General features: G+C 42.4%; 1 protein-coding gene across 3 annotated transcripts in view; it reads right to left on the reverse strand.

The window, feature by feature from the left end:
* Nucleotides 1-18,924, reverse strand: part of LOC147726109 (uncharacterized) — a 263,025-nt gene that overhangs the window by 163,250 nt on the left and 80,851 nt on the right. For 2 of the 3 annotated variants that reach the window (XM_086960214.1, XM_086960216.1), the window contains one exon: nt 5,736-5,822. The exons of the other annotated variant lie outside the window; for it this stretch is intronic. In XM_086960214.1, the coding sequence (XP_086816340.1) occupies nt 5,736-5,822 (87 nt within the window). The remainder of the gene's footprint in view (nt 1-5,735; nt 5,823-18,924) is intronic. 3 annotated transcript variants of the gene reach the window in all.

Below are 18,924 nucleotides of genomic sequence, written 5' to 3' on the forward strand. Positions count from 1 at the left end.
CCAACGCCAGGCTGGGTGTCCTTCCACCATCTGACATCAGTGTTCCCCCCTGCCAGATTATGATGGCGGGGGAAGCCTCAGGGAAGGGTGGCAGATGCAAAGACTGTCCGCCACAGTTCCGCAAGGCGATCCGTTTTCATCCGCCCTGCGGAACCAAAAGATTGGTCAGCATTGCAGCAGAGCCTTGCAGGCACTGCTGTAGGGATTAGGAAATCCCTTTCTGCCTGTCTTTTTGCAGAGGTCATCCCACGAAGAAAAGCCAGGTAGAAAGGGATTCGAGGGCCTGTCTCAGGCCCCACTTGTTGTGGGGGGAGGGTGGTGCTGCACTGGTGGGAACCCATGGTACCCTCCTGCATTGCCTGGTGCCTGCCACATAGTGCAGGGAAATGCAGTGCATGACATTTTAACATTATGTACGATGCTGCAGCCAGCAGCATCGTCCGCAATGTTAAAGGCCCCAGATTTGCCCCTCAGTATGGTGGATACACCCTAATTGAAGTGGTGGGACTGCCGCATGTCTGGCAGGCGGCCCCAAACACCGTAACGATGGCAGGCATAATAAGGTCCTCCCTCCCTAATGAGCCCCTAAGTATCCAGGGTTTAAAACAGATTAGACGAAAGTGTCTGAAAGTGCAGGCAGTAGTTTGAATTCCAAATGTGCGTCTCTTCAAGTCTGCACAGTCAAACTCGTCATCACAGGTCATTTAATCTGAAGACATGCATTCTATAGCGCAACCTATCAATCATTATAAACAGTTAACTCTGTATAACACGGCCATGTAATACCAACCTAACCCATAGGTCAAATGTTAATTCAAAGACAGTTTCTGTTTGACCCTGCATCTCAATAGCAGCACTCTAGAAATTGACCATTATCAGAGCAATTAAAGGCATCGATTTTGCATTTGGAGTAATGTGTTACAGAATTAGAGGCTACTAAATTAGCATAGTTTCTGTTTTCTCTCAGGGGACTTTGGAACTGGGGACCAGGTTCGAGTCTCAATATCCTGTGATTTTGGGCAAATCACATAATCTACTGTGTCAATTAAAATGAATGTGACATTGTGTAATGGACCTAGCGCTCAAGTAAATCGCTCCAATGCCTTTGCACTAGATAAAAAACTGTGTAGAATGAGCATTAACTGGGAATAACTTAATTTAGGAGGCACAATGCCAGATGGGTTCAAACAAAAAAGTTGAAAATCGTGTTCTTCAGCATCTTTGTAAGTGATGTTTACAGAAGAAACTAAAACAATATCAAAATCAGTTTTTAGCTTGTCACATTTGAGAAGTGCTTTTATATGTCTTGGACCAAAAAAGGTTGAGAAAATGGTTCTTTCTTTTGAAATTCTCAGCCAAAAGCGTACATCTGACTGGCTGTCCATTGTTCACTTCATTAGCGACTATCCACCTGTGTGCTATGTTTTTAGAAATTGTTCTACTGTTCTATATTATCAGAACATTGTAGTGTTGCACTCAGGATGGTCAATGAGGCCCAGCCCCACACTCTTTACACAGTATAGTAAGATGCCGAAGGCATTCTGAAGTAATCATCTGTGTTATTTGTTCAATTAGACCTTTACCCTCTGCTTGAAAGCACCTCATACCCCTTGTTTGTTTCAGTGTGTTGCCATTACTTAACATTATTGACTTCTAAGGAGATCAGCTGTTTGAATTCAGTTTAGAGCATGCAGTCAGAGCAAGCATCTCTTATGGCCACAGTCAATGCATGATCAGATATGTATGTATTTATGTATATATGTGGTGCTTGCATGACACAAATGTAGCCTGGGGGAAGCAGAGCCATGTGCACTCAACCTGTCACTGGATGATGGTCTTTCTAATTAAGATCATTTTCTCACATCTGCCAACGACTGCCCTGATTGTACGCTTCTGTTGTGTGGAGTTTTAAGCCCCGCCTGAATTTTCCCGATTCATGTCCTTATATTGGTCCAATTCACATTGCCCTTATATAGGCATGGAAATCAATCTCTTATTTAGGCATAGCCCATGCTACCCAAATACAGGCATGGCTACTTCCACCCATACAAAACGTCACAACGATTTCTTGGAAAACCAGCTTAGGCAGGTAGGGAACTTCCCCTTGCTTGAATATTGATTTGACCTAGAACTCAGTTACTTTACAAAGAACAACTATTCCCCAGGGGTTCTTTCCTGTTGTTCATATGCCCGACTTAACGTCAAACTATGGCATACCTAAAGACCTTCAAGGTAAAAACATATCTTCACTTGCTCTAGCAAGATACGGTGGTTCGGAGCAGTTCAAAGACCTACTTGCCTGATGCAGCTCGCTAAAGCAAGTGCAGAAGGAAGCCGACTCTCTAGTGTTGGGAAATCGAGTCCTGAGACAGAGATACCAGACCTCCTTCATTCTAAACCAAGGCATGGAGCTGATTAGAACCTAGAAAAACCTTTGGTGAATTCTTGGCAAAAACAACTAAACTTATGCTACAGAATACTTACTTCTTCCCTGGTACTAGACTTAGATTAGGTACTATGGGGTAGGCGTATTTTAGAAGCACCAGTTGAGTATTTTAGTCAATGTTATTTATGTATGTATTTTTACATGGCTTAGAAACCATACAATGCTCTTACAGTATTATTTTATAATACTATTCTCGATGTACACATTATACTTTGCAGTCTGCATAACAATTGTAGCAGTTCACTTCTCTTGCATGAGAAAGAAGACTGTTCAATAAACTTTTTTTTATTGAAAAGGCCTGTCTCTCTATTTTTCTGCAACTATGTTGAAACGAAGCATGCACGATTGACTGAGTGAAATACTTATCTATTGTTTCTACTACTGAAGATATTTTCCAGCCCTAGGGAAACAAAGTTGTCATGTTTGTGCAGTTGTCAGAAACTAATCCCTTCTTGTGTATTCGAGAAAGTTTCTAGTGACCTCTGAGTTAGCTGGCACACACACAATTAAGTTTAGTACATTCGATAGAGACCTAGTTGACCTCAGTCCTGCGTCAAATCTATAGGATGTATTATTCCAATGCGCAGAGCCTAATTGGAATATAGGAACTACACTACACTTCAAAGCTAAAGCAATGCCATTTCACTCTGCTTAGCATGAACATTTAAAATTAAAGATATATATTTTTAACTTAGCTGAAAGAAGAAGCATACATAATTGGTATTCCCATTGCTGCCTAGGTGCATAGGTGTCTATGATTTTAGATCTGAATGTGGAGACTAGGTCACTGGTGTATTTGTTGTTAATGAAGAGAGTGAGAGAGAACTGGTGCATGTGGCCTTGTAGGGTTGTTGCAACATACTGACAGGAACACCCTATCATCAGAAGGGTTGTCTAATGGTCAGCTAGGGCAGGTCCTGGCAGGTGACATGCATAGTGTTGATGATTGGCCATGTGGATGGATGAGATTGGGTGGTTTGATTTTGTTACAAGTGCAAAGCTGAAATTTAGGAGTCTTCAAGTCTGGAGGCTAAAGTGACAGAATGCCTTTGGGCGGAACCTGCAGGTGACAACTCTGAGGTGATGTCCAGCCACGCTACACATTTTGAGTGAGAAATGAGGGAGGGGTCCTTTATAGGGGCATAACTAGACCGAAGCTTGTACGTGGTGCACTAAAAATCATAAGGAGATAACCATTTTGTTTGCTACATATATCTTCTTGCCTAATTCCTTATTCACATTTGCTTTCAAAATCAAAATTTTACACTTTAAAAAAAAAAATCTCAAGGGGGTGTGGCATACTCCCTCAAATCCTCCTTATACCAGTCAGGCACACTCCCTTTGCTGGCTTCATCTTTTATGCCTCACCACTTTGAAATGTCACCAGCCACTACTGACGACATGAGAAATGTAATCCCCTATTGTTTTCTTTCAACTCTCCTTTTCTCTCTCTCTACTTCTTTCACCCACATTGTGTTCTCTATTTTATACTGGTAAGTCATGCTTCCTCCACCCCTGTCCTCCTCCCGAAACTCAATCTCACCTGTCGGCTCCCAGAGAACCTGGGGGCATATTACCAAGCAATAGCGATAATTAATGCTATTGCCTGGTTACAGACAAAAATTTACCGCTGAGCTGCGGCGATTTTTTTCGCAGATAAACCTTGGTATTACCAAGGTTTATCGCAAATGCGATAAAAAACGTCCGCAATGCATGAATATCGCTGAAAAGTCAGCGATATTCATGCATTACCGAGCTAATGCTCTTAGCCATGTTATCCACCTCCCATTGGATAACATGGCTAAGAACTGCTTAGAGCAGGTGTTAGCTTTTGGAGATATTCGCGCTTAGCGCGAATATCTCCAAAAGTTGGTAATAGGAGATAGCGATGTTAGCGACTGTTTCCAGTCGCTAACATCTTGGCACTCCCACTTTGCATGTCATTAGTGATAAATATCACTGACATGCAAAGTGGGGCCCAAGATGGTCGCTATCTCCTACTAGCTGTCGCTAACTGGTGTTAGCGACAGCTAGGTAATAGGGAGATAATTTTATGTCCGCTTTCTTGGCTTTTAAAGCCAAAAAACGGAGATAAATCCCCTTGATATTATGCCCCCTTGTTCTTAAAATGCAGTGAAACACCGTGTTGGTTCTTTTGCAGAGCGGCCCGCCTCTGCCTGCCTAATCAATCTCACCTCATGTGTGTGTATTATCAAAGGAAGTAATTCACCAGGAAGGCCTGTTTTTGTGTTCCCATCATTGCATCGGTACAATCAGGGTCGAGTCATAGTGCATACCGTGGGACATTGTGCAGACGGGAACCCACAGCCACAGTTTCACAGCTTTCACTCTGGGCTCCATTCTCGATGCTGTTAATAACTGGTACCATGCTTGTGGGAGAGCAGGAGTGTTTAGGGTTGCAAGCGTCAGACAGCCAATAACCAAGTGGGCCTGATATGTAATTGACCAACAGTGTTCTTACACAGAATCACTGTCAGTGGAGGAGGCGACAACACACTATAACAGAAAAGCCAACCATATTGCCTGCCTGGGGATTCAGTCTAATGACATATCCAGCCCGTATAATAGGTACAGTCAGGGGCGGGCCATCAGCACACAGCTTCGACCATCCTCTATATTGGCTGTATATGGCTTCAAGGGGTAGGGTAAGCATAAGGTGGAAGAGGCTGTAATAGGAGAGAAGTACTTACTGTTGCCTCAACCAGCTGATATGCATGAGCATTCTGGGACCGTGCGGTCCAAGAAAGCGTTAGTCTAACCCCCGATGAGTGACACTTGGCAAAGCTGGTTTAGTGACTGCAGGGGCTGTGTTCCTTCAGTTTTGTGGCCATGATTGGTGCCGCTTGAACAGGAGTAGCAACAGCTGTAGGAACAGCTGTAGGGGCACTTCTCTAGTTAACTAGCAGTTGCTGGGTGGCATGTCAATTTGAGAATGAGTTAGATGGTGGTTACACAGGGCCTGTATCAGCATTGAAGGTTATTTGTTGAAGCCCAATTAAACCACATAAGGTGAGTGACTAAGGTTGGGTAGGCACTGCTCCTTCTAGTTTTTTTTAGTCTGCTGAGTGACTTGGGCATGTGGCCTCATTATTAAACACACTTGCTACACATGGGTTCAGTTCAGCCACAGTGCTTACTGACAATTTTGGGGCTTTGTGTAGTGTAACTGGTGGTCATGTTAAACACTCCAACACCTTTAATACCTAGGAAATTAATGTCACCTTGTGATATGTAAACGGCGTGTAAAACTCTCCAATAAGTCCAGTACCTGGGAGGTGAGTGTGGTCTTGTGGGGTGTGGATGGTGGTCGTGTGGGCTCTCCGGTGTCTTTGGGTCGGGTTTGTGCTCTACGAAGCTGCAAAAAAGAAGAAAGAATAAAAGAGAAGGATAGCAGGATACAAGAGATGTCCTTCTTGGGTTCCAGGGCTGTGACAGGCACCATATACGTTATATATATTTACAAATATGTATTTATTGTCCTACTTTCTTAGAGCCATGTACATTATTTTATTTCAGTTCCAGTGCAATTGCGATTGTTGTGCAATGCGTTCTTTGTTCCTACTTGGTGGCAGCTCATAGGTGCCATGTACGCTGAATTCTTGTTGGGGTTCTGGACACTGTAAAGTTTTAGGGTGACTGGTTATAGTGCTGTTTATTTGCCTCTCTATTTTACTATTGGTAGCAGCTATTTATCTGGCCACCAAGTAAATCGTGATTTTTTTCCTCTGCGCTTTACTTGCTGGCAGCTAAATAGTAGAAATTAATTAATATTTAGCTGGCATCCTTGAAAATAGCAGATAAAGTTAGCTATTTACCCAGCCAGTGGCTACGTGGTAGAGATTTTGCATTGTTTGGCTGGCCGTTGTGTCCCTATTTACTCATTCACTGGCTAAATAGTAGAGATTCTGCACTTTTCAGCTCGCGGCCTTGCAAGTAGCAAATAAACTCCACAATCTATTTGGCCACTGGATAAATGGTAAAAATTCTGCAATGTTTGGCTGGTGGCCATGCAAATAGCAAAAAAAGTAACTCTTTACGAAGTTTACCATGCTGCCTGCGAGGCAGTAGAGATTTTACACAGTTTGGCCGGAAGCCATGCAAATAACAAGGAAGCTTCACTATTTACAAACCCACCATCTAAATAGCAGAGGTTTTGTAGTATTTGGCTGGCAGTCAAGCAAACAAACACACTTCACTCATTACCCAGCTGCTGGCAAAACAGCAGATATTTACAATTACGCCATCCAATGTGAATAGAAAATAAATGTCTTTATTTATGTAGCTGCTCGTTAAATAGCAGAAATGTTTAATTATTTGTCCAGTAGCCCAGCAAGTAGCACAAATAAAATCAACATTTGCCTTGTAAAATAGTAAAAAATATGTACTGTATTCAGTCAACAAAGCTTTATTTCGATATGAAATATCTTAAAAGCATTTTTGCAGTTAAAAACACATTTCATAATAATTATATTTAAAAAAGAAAATTGCATTAACAATCATTTTTTACAATAAAATGATAAAAGTATATTAAACTATGACAGCTTTGATAAAATGTTAAGATAAATAATAATACAAATTAATCATAATGCTTTCAATCTTATCAACCAGGCCCAGCTAAGGAATTTTGCCACCCCACAGGCTAAGGTTGTATTTGCATCTGCTTGGAGTATTCTAAAAGCAATAAAGTGATTCCTGATTCCTAGCTGCCGGCAAATGGGTCTTAGCCACTTTCTTCTAGGTTTGGCATAAGCCGGACATACAAAGAAAAGGTGTGAAACGTTTTCAACTATACCCATACAGTGTGGGCAATTAGGAGATGTTTGGTGTGGAGGCTTCCATTTGCTTGTGCGTTCGTGAAGAGGAAGAGTGCCCATTGTAAACTGAATAAAAAGGACCCTATCCCTAGGTTTCTGAATAAAATCCAGATAGGGCTCTAGACGAGGCACCTGCTTATGCTGACTGAACTCGTCAGTCAGTCTACCTAAATTGGGGTTTCTGTGCTCCTGATTATCAATCCATGCCCAAAAGGCTCTCTTGGTTTCTGCCTTGGTCAACAAGACCCCTGAGTCCCATGCAGTTTTAAGACCTGTAACCAAGAGAAGCCTTTTTAAGTGTACTAGCCAACCAATCATATGGGATCCCTGGAGATTCATTACTTCTCTTAGGCCGTCGGCGTATCTAGATAACTCAGGGGTGCGCCATAGCCGAGCTCAATAGAGGAGGGGACGCAAAGTGATTAGATCCTTAATTGAGTGACGACTGAAGTAATCCAGTAGTCAAATTACCTTGTAGAAATCTGTTTATTCTCAACAGATAGCTTGTACATCCACAGTGTCCTGAAGCCAGTGTCTCACTGACCAACCCCCACAGTTAGAACACTCAGTAACATAGAAACCATAACAATTCCATAAGTATGTTCTAACAGGGAATACTACACACCTTCCCCCTTTAAAAAAATAAAAATAAAATAAAAAAAACGCAATAATAGAGAACCTAACAAAAAAAAACGAATGTACAAAATCACGCAATTTAACAGGAGTATGTTTAAAGCGAGAACTTTTCCTCAATAAAGAGCTATTAGGCCCTACTGCATTACTTACATAGTCATTGCCATAAATAGTACAAGAAACAGGAACTTGGATATCACTTATATTCATAGGATTAGACACATTAGTGTCAATACTTTGTGGTTCACATCCAAAAGTGTCCAACATTGCAGAGTAACTTTCATTATCTTCATAGGGCCTTGGAGAACAAACTTGAGGAGTAACTTTAGATTCCACAGATTTACATAAGGAAATTCATTTAAAGTTCCATATTTTACCATCTTCTGCTCTTACTGCCTTGCTGAATACTTCCACAACTTTGCAAGGGTCTGACCATTTAGCCCATTTGTTACCACAAAACCTACCAAACTTGACTCTTACAAAATCTCCCACCTTGATTCTTGAACTATGATTGGTTTTCTGTGCAGAAATGCCTCTCATTTTTCCCTGATACCTTGAAACTCTCTCTTGAACCTTAGAAGAATCAGAGGAAGTAGAGGATATTTTAACTTTCATCCACCAAGGTAAAAGCTTTGAACCTGGTTTCCTACCTCATAACATTTCAAAAGGGGAAAGACCAGTGACAGAATTGGGAGAGGTACGGTAACACAAAAAAGTTGCAAGTAACGCTTTTTTCCAATCCATGTTACTTTTAAGTGCCAATTGAATAGACTCTTTAATGACTCTATTGAAGCATTCTATTTGACCATTGGCCTGAGGGTTGTAATTAGATACTCTCTTATGTATTATACCACATCTTTCAATGAATAAGCCAAATTCTCTACTAATAAACTGAGGACCATTGTCCGAAACAATTTCAGCAGGAATACCCTCTCTACAAAAAATCTCATCCAAGAATTCAATAACCTGTGTAGAAGTTATTCTTTCAACAATTTTCAACTAACGGCCTTTTAGAATAGTAATCAATCAATACCAAACCAAACACTTCCTTGTTAGTAGACAAATTAAGTGGACCAATAATGTCAATACCAAGTTTTTTCCAAGGACTCAAAACAAATTCAACTGGGGAAACACTAACATCCAAAGGTTAGCAGATTTATCACTCTCCGCACAAGGAGAACAAGAACTGACCCATTTGTCAACCATCCTATCAACATCTGGCCACCAGTAAAATTCTCTAATGCGTCTTTTGGTGTTGGATTTCCCCATATGCCCTTCATGAGCCATGGACATTTTTTTCTCTTAACTTGAAAGGAGGCACTATTTTATCACCTCTAATCACAAAACCATAGTCAAGCATAAGTTCTTCTTTTATCTCACCAGATAACTTTCTTTCCTCAGGCCAACCATTCTGCATGAACTCTTCACTCATAGCTGCTCTCCATTCAGCTTCCGAAATGACATCTGACCCACTTTTGAAATTCTCACCATTTATATCGTCAATAGAGAATACCACATCAGAATCACTACAAATGTTGCTAACCGCACAATTGTCCGGCAAAGGTAACCTTGACATGCAATCAGCATGTACGTTTAAACGACCTGGAACTTACTCAATTGCACATTGAAATTCCGGCAATTTAGCAGCTAAACAGGCTAAACGAGCAGTCAGGGTCCGACCACCGCCAGCTGCCAGCATGTTAATTAACGGCTTGTGGTCAGTTCTTAAACAAAATTTGGTGCCCCACAAAAATTGTCTAAAATGTTGTGCAGCCCAAGTGCAAGCTAACAATTCTTTTTCAATGGTAGAATAATTGTATTCAGCACCCCTAAGAGTTCTAGATGCATATGAAACTATATACTCCTCACCCATATTCTTTTACATCAATACAGAACCTAATCCAACATTGCTTGCATCAACAGCTACTATGCAATCTTTTCCAATTTCAAATGGTCTTAAGAAAGGAGCATTAACAATTTCCTTCTTAAGAAGTTCAAAAGCAAATTGTTGTTCTCTGTTCCAGACAAATTTTTCATTTTTCTTTAACAATAATCTCAATCAATGAACTTTTGAGGCATAATCTTTTATAAATTTGCTGTAGAATTCAGTAAGACCTAAAAATGATACAAGTTGTTCTTTTGTAGATGGAGCGGGAGCATTAGATATACTCTGTATGTGATTAAGTTTAGGTTTGATGCCTTGTGAGGAAATTTCATGACCCAAATATTCCACACAACTTTGTCTAAATTTACACTTTGCAAATTTTAGAGTTAAACCTTTTTCCTGTACACATTGCAACACTTTTTCCAAATTCTTATCATGGTCCTCAAAATCCTTTCCAAAAATTAGAATATCATCCTGGAAGGCAATAGCACTAGTACAACCTTCCAGGACTTCCTTCATGAGTCTTTGGAAAACTGAGGCCGCACTTGCAAGCCCGAATGGCATGCGACGAAACTGAAACATACCCTCAGGAGTGATGAAAGTTGTTAGAAATTTAGACTCCTTATGTAAAACTACTTGATGGTAAGCACTAGCTAAATCAATGGTGGAGAAAACACAAGCACCCGATAGCGTAGAAATTAGTTTGTGATTGTGTGGTAACGGATGTCTATCGATCCAGATTTCCTTATTCAAGCTGCGAAGGTCCACACATAGACGAAGCTCGCCATTGCTTTTGAGGGATAAAGCTACTGGCGAAACCCAGGGAGAAGATTCAGTAGGTTCAATTATGTTTTTAGCTACTAAATCCAACAGAACCACTTTCAACTTCTCACGATAAGCTAAGGGTACATTTCTGACTCTATGTCTAATAGGAGTAGCACCCTCTTTTAAAATTATTCTGTGCTGAAAATTAGTAAACTCACCAAGATTGTCACTAAAAATAGAAGGGAAATTATTTCTTATTTTTACTGTGAACTCACAAGATACAACATACACCGGAGGTGATGCATTAGGATCAAGTTTGATACCTAATTCCTGTTGTTGGGGCCAACCAAGAATAGACGCACCTTTGGTTGAAATATATACTTTCCCTTTAGTTTTCCTATTTTTGAATTCAATATCAGGCCACATAAAACCATCAAGATTGATTTTATAACGAGAGTAGCCACCAGGCTGAACATCTGGTGGTAAAAGTTTTGTAGTACACCAGAATTTGTCGAATACATCCCTGCCAATGATGCTGTACCAAGAACATGAGTCAATCAACATCGAAATTTCCTTCCCATCTATCAAAATGTTATCACTGGGAAAACCTTTACACTTAGTATCCTCAATACATATTAAACTATTAATTTCAGAAGCTTTTTCGAGATTTTCTTCCTCCTCGAACCCCACTAAATTTACTTTCTTTGAAGATCTGCACATTTTACTGAAATGACCAGATCTTTTGCATTTAATACATATTTTGTTCCAAGCAGGACAAACCCTATAGTTCCCTACGTGATCAGTCCCACCACACCTGTAACACACTACTTGGCTTTTCTTTCCAAGAAAACCGTTTTCTTTTCCAAAATTTTCCTTTTTAGTAGAAACAAACGGAGATTTCTTAAAATTATGAAAATCTTTTACTATAGCTACTTCAGGAACTATTTCTTTGCTTTTTGTGTCTTTCCCTCTAATTTCGCTTACAAAGATTTCGGATTGTTCTATTCCTTTTGCGATGTTTAATACTGCACTAAGTGAAGATTCTGTCCCCATCCATAAACGTTCTTGAATCTTTGTACTTTTAGTTTTCATCATAATTTGGTCTCTTAATACCTGTTCAAAATTGATTGTTGCAAATGCACATGAACCAGCTAAAGTGCGTAGTGCGGCTACATAGTTTTCAATGGATTCATCTTCCTTCTGAGCACGTGAATAAAACTTAAACCTCTCCATTACTGTATTAATTTTCCTACCAAACCTAGTACTCATTTGTTTAATAACTACCTCAAACACATTAAAATCACCTCCACCTTCTATTGCAGGTAAATGTTCTCATTCTTTTAGACCTGCTCCCCCTAAACAATTTTTCAACAGTGCCAATTTCCTTTTGGGAGAACAACCATCTTCTTGAATAACATCCACACAAGCCAAAAACATGGGATACCAAAGATCCCATTCCATTTTGGGCTCTCCTGCTGTAGGTAGAAAATGTGGTGGAGTATTAATGTTGTTAGACATTTTTAACTATGAATATAGTGTAAATATAATAACCAGTAATGTATTTCAAAACAAATATGAGTACTAATAATAAAATAACGAACTAAAATAATAAATGTAATCACCGATGTCTGTAGTACGAAGTTGTTGTTAAATCAATATTGGTAGATCAGTTCAGTTCACACATGAGATTCCCGATGCATGAACAATGCTCGCTTCAAGAATAAACAAAGTTGTTTCACTCCGGTGAAAATCAGCGCATCATTTCCAAAGTACCGATGAAATTAACAGAATAAGATGGCCGCTGTGCGTCTGACGTCACATTAAACGTAGCGTCATGACGCGATGCTAGAATTATTGATCGGCGTCATATGCAGCAAAGGAAGGAACATGCTCGCAGCATGCTCCTGAATGAGGTAACGATTTTAAAAGATTTGCTGCAGTTTCATTTATAGACGCCAAGCTTCCAAGGTGCCAATAGGCTTCAATCTTTAGGATTCACAAAACTCTCAAAAACAGAAGAAAAAAATATATTTAGCTGTTGAAAAACTCCCGATGGTGCAGTCCAAACACATACAAATCAATCAGACGCAGGTGCAATCAACACCCAATTAAATACCTTTAAAAACGAGCGAACGCTGTCTGGAAAAACCGAATAAAAATAAATTTCTTTGAGATGGGTTCTTCTTAGTAGTTCCCGATCGTCACCAAATTGTGAAGTAATCCAGTAGTCAAATTACCTTGTAGAAATCAGTTTATTCTCAACAGACAGCTTGTACATCCACAGTGTCCTGAAGCCAGTGTCTCACTGACCAACCCCCGCTGTTAGAAAACTCAGTAACATAGAAACCATAACAATTCTATAAGTATGTTCTAACAGGGAATACTACAACGACCCAAATCACTCAAGAGTGGCTTAGTGGATGTTCCCCTGGGAAGTGAGGTCAACTCTCTAAAAAACCTGTTTTCTGCTGAAATAAGCACATCTACACTGCCAAAGCCCCAGAGTTCGGCTCCATATAGTGCACAGCCCATGGCCCTTGCAGCGTAGATCTCAAGGGCAGGGGCAATTGGCCTAGAGGTTGAAGCACGGTGTTCCCTTCCTATCACCCCCACAACCCTCTTATAGTTTAAAGCCATTTTGTCAATATGTGGTTGCCATCTCAGATTGTCAGAAATTCTAATCCCCAAATAGTCAAATATTTTGACACGCTCTAAGGGCGCCCCATCAAGTACGAGGGAGGATTTGGCCGACCTACTAGGGTTAAAATAAAGGTGCTTTGTTTTAGAAGTATTAATTACTAATCCCCTCAGTTTGCAAAAGAGACAAAACCGATCAAGTAGTTTCTGTAATCCTGCAGGAATTTTCGATACTAACAATGTGTCGTCCGCAAAGAGTAGGGCTGGGACTTTGTCAGCCGACAGAACAGGAGCATCGGCATTAATTTCCAATAAGAAGGAAACCACCCCATTTCCAAATAACGAGAAAAGGTTTGGAGCCAGTACGCATCCCTGGCGGACACCTCTATTAACAGGAATTTTATCTGTTTTTTGTTCCTGCGTACCCCATCTAATGCGGGCGTAATTTCCATCGTGCATGCGGACCAGGAGGTTCAAGATGGGCGGGGGAAACCCCATCTCCTGAAAAACCAACCATAGGCGGTCTCGAGGGACCAGGTCAAAGGCAGTCTTCAAGTCGATGAATGAAGATAAAGACTGCCCTTGCCAATGGTTACCACCTTCCAATGAAGAAGTGCCAGCCTAAAGGCCTGGTCTATTGTGCTTGTGCATGCCCTAAACCCTGCCTGAAATTGCGATATAATGTTATTCTCCCCAGCCCAGGAAAGAATCCTCTCCAGGAGGACCCTACCAACCACCTTCTGACCAGCATCAATAAGGCTTATTGGGCGATAGTTGGCAGGATCCCCCCTGGACCCCTTCTTCCGCCCCTTTCCAAGAGTTTGGGACTGGGGATCCTTCCAGCAGAGCGTTAATCAGAAATACAAAATATGTAGCCCATTGCTCGGCATTAGCTCGAAACAAGTCGCCCGGTAGACCATCTTGGCCTGGAGCTTTTGCTGGGACGATCTTATTTATAGCAGCCACCACCTCATTTTTCCCTATGGGATCAAAGGGGACCAGGGGAATCGGAGTAGATATCACAAAGCAACTTGAGGACCCACATCTCTCCATGCCCTCATCTCCCGCATGAAGTTTCTTAAAATGATCAAACTACTCCCCATTGGTGATATGATTCGGAATTTGGTCGGGGTCTCGACCATTGGATCTTCTTACCAAACCCCAAAAAAGCTCACCATTCTTAGATTGACTCGCAATCATTAGGTCAGTCCAATATGATTCCTCCCATACCCTTTTAATCTCTTTGATAACTCGCCTATACTCTAATCTGGCCAAACGTACCTCAGCAGTATTATGGGTTTTGATGGCAAGTATCAATGCGGTCTTTTTCCTCCTGCATTCTTTGTTATACCACTTCTCTACTGGCTTACAAATAGTAGAGTGCCTATTAAAGGTAGGAGCTTCCAGAAAGAGAGAGCCCATCTGATCAATTGTGTCAACATAAATTGACTCAACCACCGGGGACCCAACCTCGTTCGTACAGACTACAGAAAGCTTAATAGTCTGATCACTTAAAATCTCCCCTAGAGCTCTTGTTTTCTCTTCATTCATGAGGAATTTTGGCCACCTGAGAAACCTTTTGCAGTTAGATGGTATGATTGCCTTTGTTAACATCCTGGGTCCAGTGCTGGGATAATGCTCCTTTTTTAGCCACAATTCCATCATGGAGAGGGATAGAGGGTTATGATCACTAGATGGTATGAAAATCATATCACTCACATATTTCCATAACCTCTTGTCAGCCAATATATAATCAATTCTAGTGGGACACGAGACCCTATTATATGTATTTGCGAGGGCGTACGCCCATTGACGGCTCTTAACCCAAATTCAAGTGTTAGGGTGTTTAGTTGGATGACCACTGGTGACCATTTCTTAACTGGCGATATCGACAAGGATGGTATACCCCATCTAGCATCCTCATCATCTGTTCCCAAAAAATCATCAGTGGCCAAGGGTTCAAATATACAATTTAGGTCATCAGCGATGAAAATACAAGAATCAGTAGGACAAGAAAGAAGCACATCAGACAAAATGGAAATAATTGAAGATTTTGCCCCTCCTTGTGTGCCTCTGGCATAAATATTGAAAAGTTCTAAAGTATTGTCGCCCTTTGTGCCCTTAAGGGTTAATCTCATCAGGTCTGTTGTTGGACGAGAGTGGTGAGTAATTTTACAATTGAGGGCGATCTTAACCCAAACCATAAGCCCCCCCAGATGGACGTCCACGTCCAGAAGAGATTGCTGGTATACAGAAGCTAGAATAGTCAGACTTTTACAATGGCTCTGAGCTCCAAGTTTCCTGGAATATACATAGATCATAATCGTCAATGAAAGTATTCCAGTCGGGTAGAGATAGTTTATTACGTAGACCTGCTATATTCCATGAGACAATTTTAAGATTCCCAATAGGACCACTACAGGAGGTCAAACCACCTGGGGATATGGGGGACCCCGTCCTTTCTCATTGTTACCCCCAAAGTTGATAGAGTTGCTGGGACAGCAATTGGCAGTTCGGGACATACACACTGGGCTACTCCACAAGGGCTAGTAATACTGGTGCTTGATGGGGAAAAGATGCCCATGGGTGCTCCCCCATGAGCCTGTAGTCAATCAACGGCCTCCAGTCCGCTGAACCGATTTTGGATGGGAATTTGACTCAAGACAGATGTGGGCTCAAGCCAACCCCCATGGGTCATTCCCCTCCCACCTCGCTGTACTTGTGTCTACTCATCTACTACAGTTGAAGAATAGTAGGGCAGATAGAAGTAGGACAATGGGAGAGATCGTATGGTAACTCCTGGACTGTGGTGTTTCCAGTTACAAATATGCTCCACAGTCCTGGGATCCCTAAAGTTGACAAGGACACAGTCCCCCCTGATATCCTTAGCCAAATGTCCCACCCAAGACACCCTCCGTACAATAAGTATTTTACTGGTAATGTGCATGGGTAGTGGTCTATACTTGTTTAACCAGTCAGCAACTTTGTTCCTTAAGGACATAAATGATACGCCTTTACAGGAACCCCTGTTAAAACTACCAAGTATGGGCTCCCTTCCGTGGGCAGATCGATGATAAGTTCCCCCCTGGGGGCCTGAGCTATAGAAGCCCCATCTCCCTCATTCGGCTGAACCGGTTTGCACTCCCTTGGTTTCTTGGTTGCTGCTGCTATTGGTATCTGAATTGAAGGAGCAGCTGGGACCGGTAGAACTATAGTCGGAGCTAATGAGGCTATAGGATCTGTAACAACGTTCCCTCCCCGGAGACCATTTGATGGTACAATAACCCTAGGTATAATTTCCTTTTTTAAAGAGTCAACAATTTCCAATGATGCAAACTCAATCTTGTTAAGCTGCTGTTCGATCTTGGTTAATCTATCTTCTACTGGGCGAAGAAGGAGTCTAATTAAATCACCCATTTTAGCCAAAATGGGGTCCTCCATCATCGCCCGTCCCACTGCACTCCTACCCTCAACCTGGTGTAGCGCTCTCGTGAGTGTTGAATCTTCTACGGGTGCGGCTAAGGTTACCGTGGTGTTAGCGACGACCTTCTCCCTTGCAGTGGCTGTTACTCCTGTTTTATGCAAATTTTTAGACAACTTCCCTTTCTTAGCACCATTATCATTAACCTGCCCTTGTTTACACTGAGGTATCGCCCCTTCACGTCTCTCTCGTAATTGCCTTTAACACTATGGGTAACTTGTGGGGTGTCAACAATAATGAATCAGAGACCGTGGACTGCTCCCCTAAAGTAGAATGGTCCAGGTCACGGGCAGCCAATTGAGTACTCAGGGATTCAGAGATCACGGAGGCACCATTACCGCTAATTTGACCAAGGTGTTCGGGTGTCCGTGCATTAGCGATATAACCAATAGATGACCTTCTGGCAATTGCTAAGTCTTGTGAGACCCGACTGAGATCCCCTGATCCATTACAGAGTTAGCTCTGATGATAAAATTGTCAAGAGTCCCGGTGAGATTTCCATTGACCGCCTTACTTCTGCCCTCCTTCTGGGCCATATTCAGGGTGGGCAGTTTAATATTACAAGGAGAGTACTTACAAAATAGATCCCAAATGCAGAGATGAAAGGGGGCCCGCCCTTGGCCCAGGATTCGCCCGGCGCACGCCCGCGCGCGTCCCGCGAAGCGGGGGGCTGCGCTGGTTAAGTGCGCCTCCTGGCGCTGTTACGTCATAAGTGGAGCGCGCCGCCGCAGGGGCAGCCGGGTAATGTAGTCCAGGGGCAGCGGCGCAGCAAGCAGTGTCCAGTAACTCCTGACGTGACTCCTGGCAGTGGCAGAAAAACTGGTAAGACTCCTCGCACTTCTGTGTAACTTCCCTGCTCTGCCGGGGGCTGCGCTGGTTAAGTGCGCCTCCTGGCGCTGTTACGTCGTCAGTGGAGTGCACCGCCGCAGGAGCAGCTGGGTATTGTAGTCCCAGGGCGGCGGCGCGTCAAGCAGTGTCCAGTGACTCCTGACATGACTCCTGGCAGTGGCGGAAAAACTGGTAAGACTCCTCGCACTTCTGTGTAACTACCCCGCTCTGCCGGGGGCTGCGCTGGTTAAGTGCACCTCCTGGCGCTGTTACGTGATCAGTGGAGTGCACCGCCGCAGGAGCAGCTGGGTATTGTAGTCCCAGGGCGGCGGCGCATCAAGCAGTGTCCAGTGACTCCTGACATGACTCCTGGCAGTGGCGGAAAAACTGGTAAGACTCCTCGCACTTCTGTGTACTGTATTGTTAACGGCCTTGCAAATAACTTGAAAAGAAACTTAATTATATAACATGGTGGCTGGTTAAAGAGTATACCATGTGCATGACTGGTATTAGATGCGGATCAATATGCACTTGCTTTCTTAGACACAGAGCAAGGATTTGACTAAAGCATTTGACTATGTATGCCTGCACTGTGTTTGGCAGGTCTTAGACATGATGAGGCTGGGTCAAAATTACATCAGGTGAGACAGGGTGTGGACTGGATGGTGCCTCTCAACTGAGATCCTAATACGGAGGGGCAAGTCATAGGGCTACCCCGTCCCCTTTAATTATTACTCTTGCATCTCCAGCAGACCTTACATAGATAGGGCATTCAGGTTGGTCGCAGAATGCATGTAGTATCTTTGTTTGCAGATGATGCCATGATATACTTGCGCCAGCCTTATATATTCACCCAATTCTGCTCAATGTGATGTGTGCATCCAGGAAATTCTCAGGGCTCTGAGGTAACAGTGCAAAGTCGACCCTCTTCTCATTAGAAAAGTTAAGGGTACTGATGATAGACCAACTGCCGGAGTCAGGACTGCCATGGAAGCAAGATAGTGTCAAATATCTTGGAATGTATATCAGGCATGGGGAACAACAGATGTATGAGTTGAACTTAGTACTCATTATATATAATCTGTGCCCCTCTATGGCATTCTCGAACACGTTGGAACTGTCTCTGGAGGGGAAGATAGTGCCACAAGGCCAGTGGGGACATTACTAAGTTAGCATGGGCCCTTCAGCCATGATTCAGCTTTGCTAGATGCTTTATTTTGCAACAACTCTGTCCATGCCTTTCACATGGGAACTGTTCACTGCGTTCGATCTCTCCCTGTTCCTGGAGTTTAGTCTGAGCATTTTGCGCAAGGTCGATAAACAATGCCCCTTGTTGTTCTGGTCTGGTCAGGCCCTAGCACTTAGACATAACATACCAATACAGCTGGTGGGAGACTCGCATTTTGATATTACG

Source organism: Lissotriton vulgaris, chromosome 3_1 (genome assembly GCF_964263255.1).
Source record: "Lissotriton vulgaris chromosome 3_1, aLisVul1.2, whole genome shotgun sequence".
Lineage (NCBI taxonomy): Eukaryota > Metazoa > Chordata > Amphibia > Caudata > Salamandridae > Lissotriton > Lissotriton vulgaris.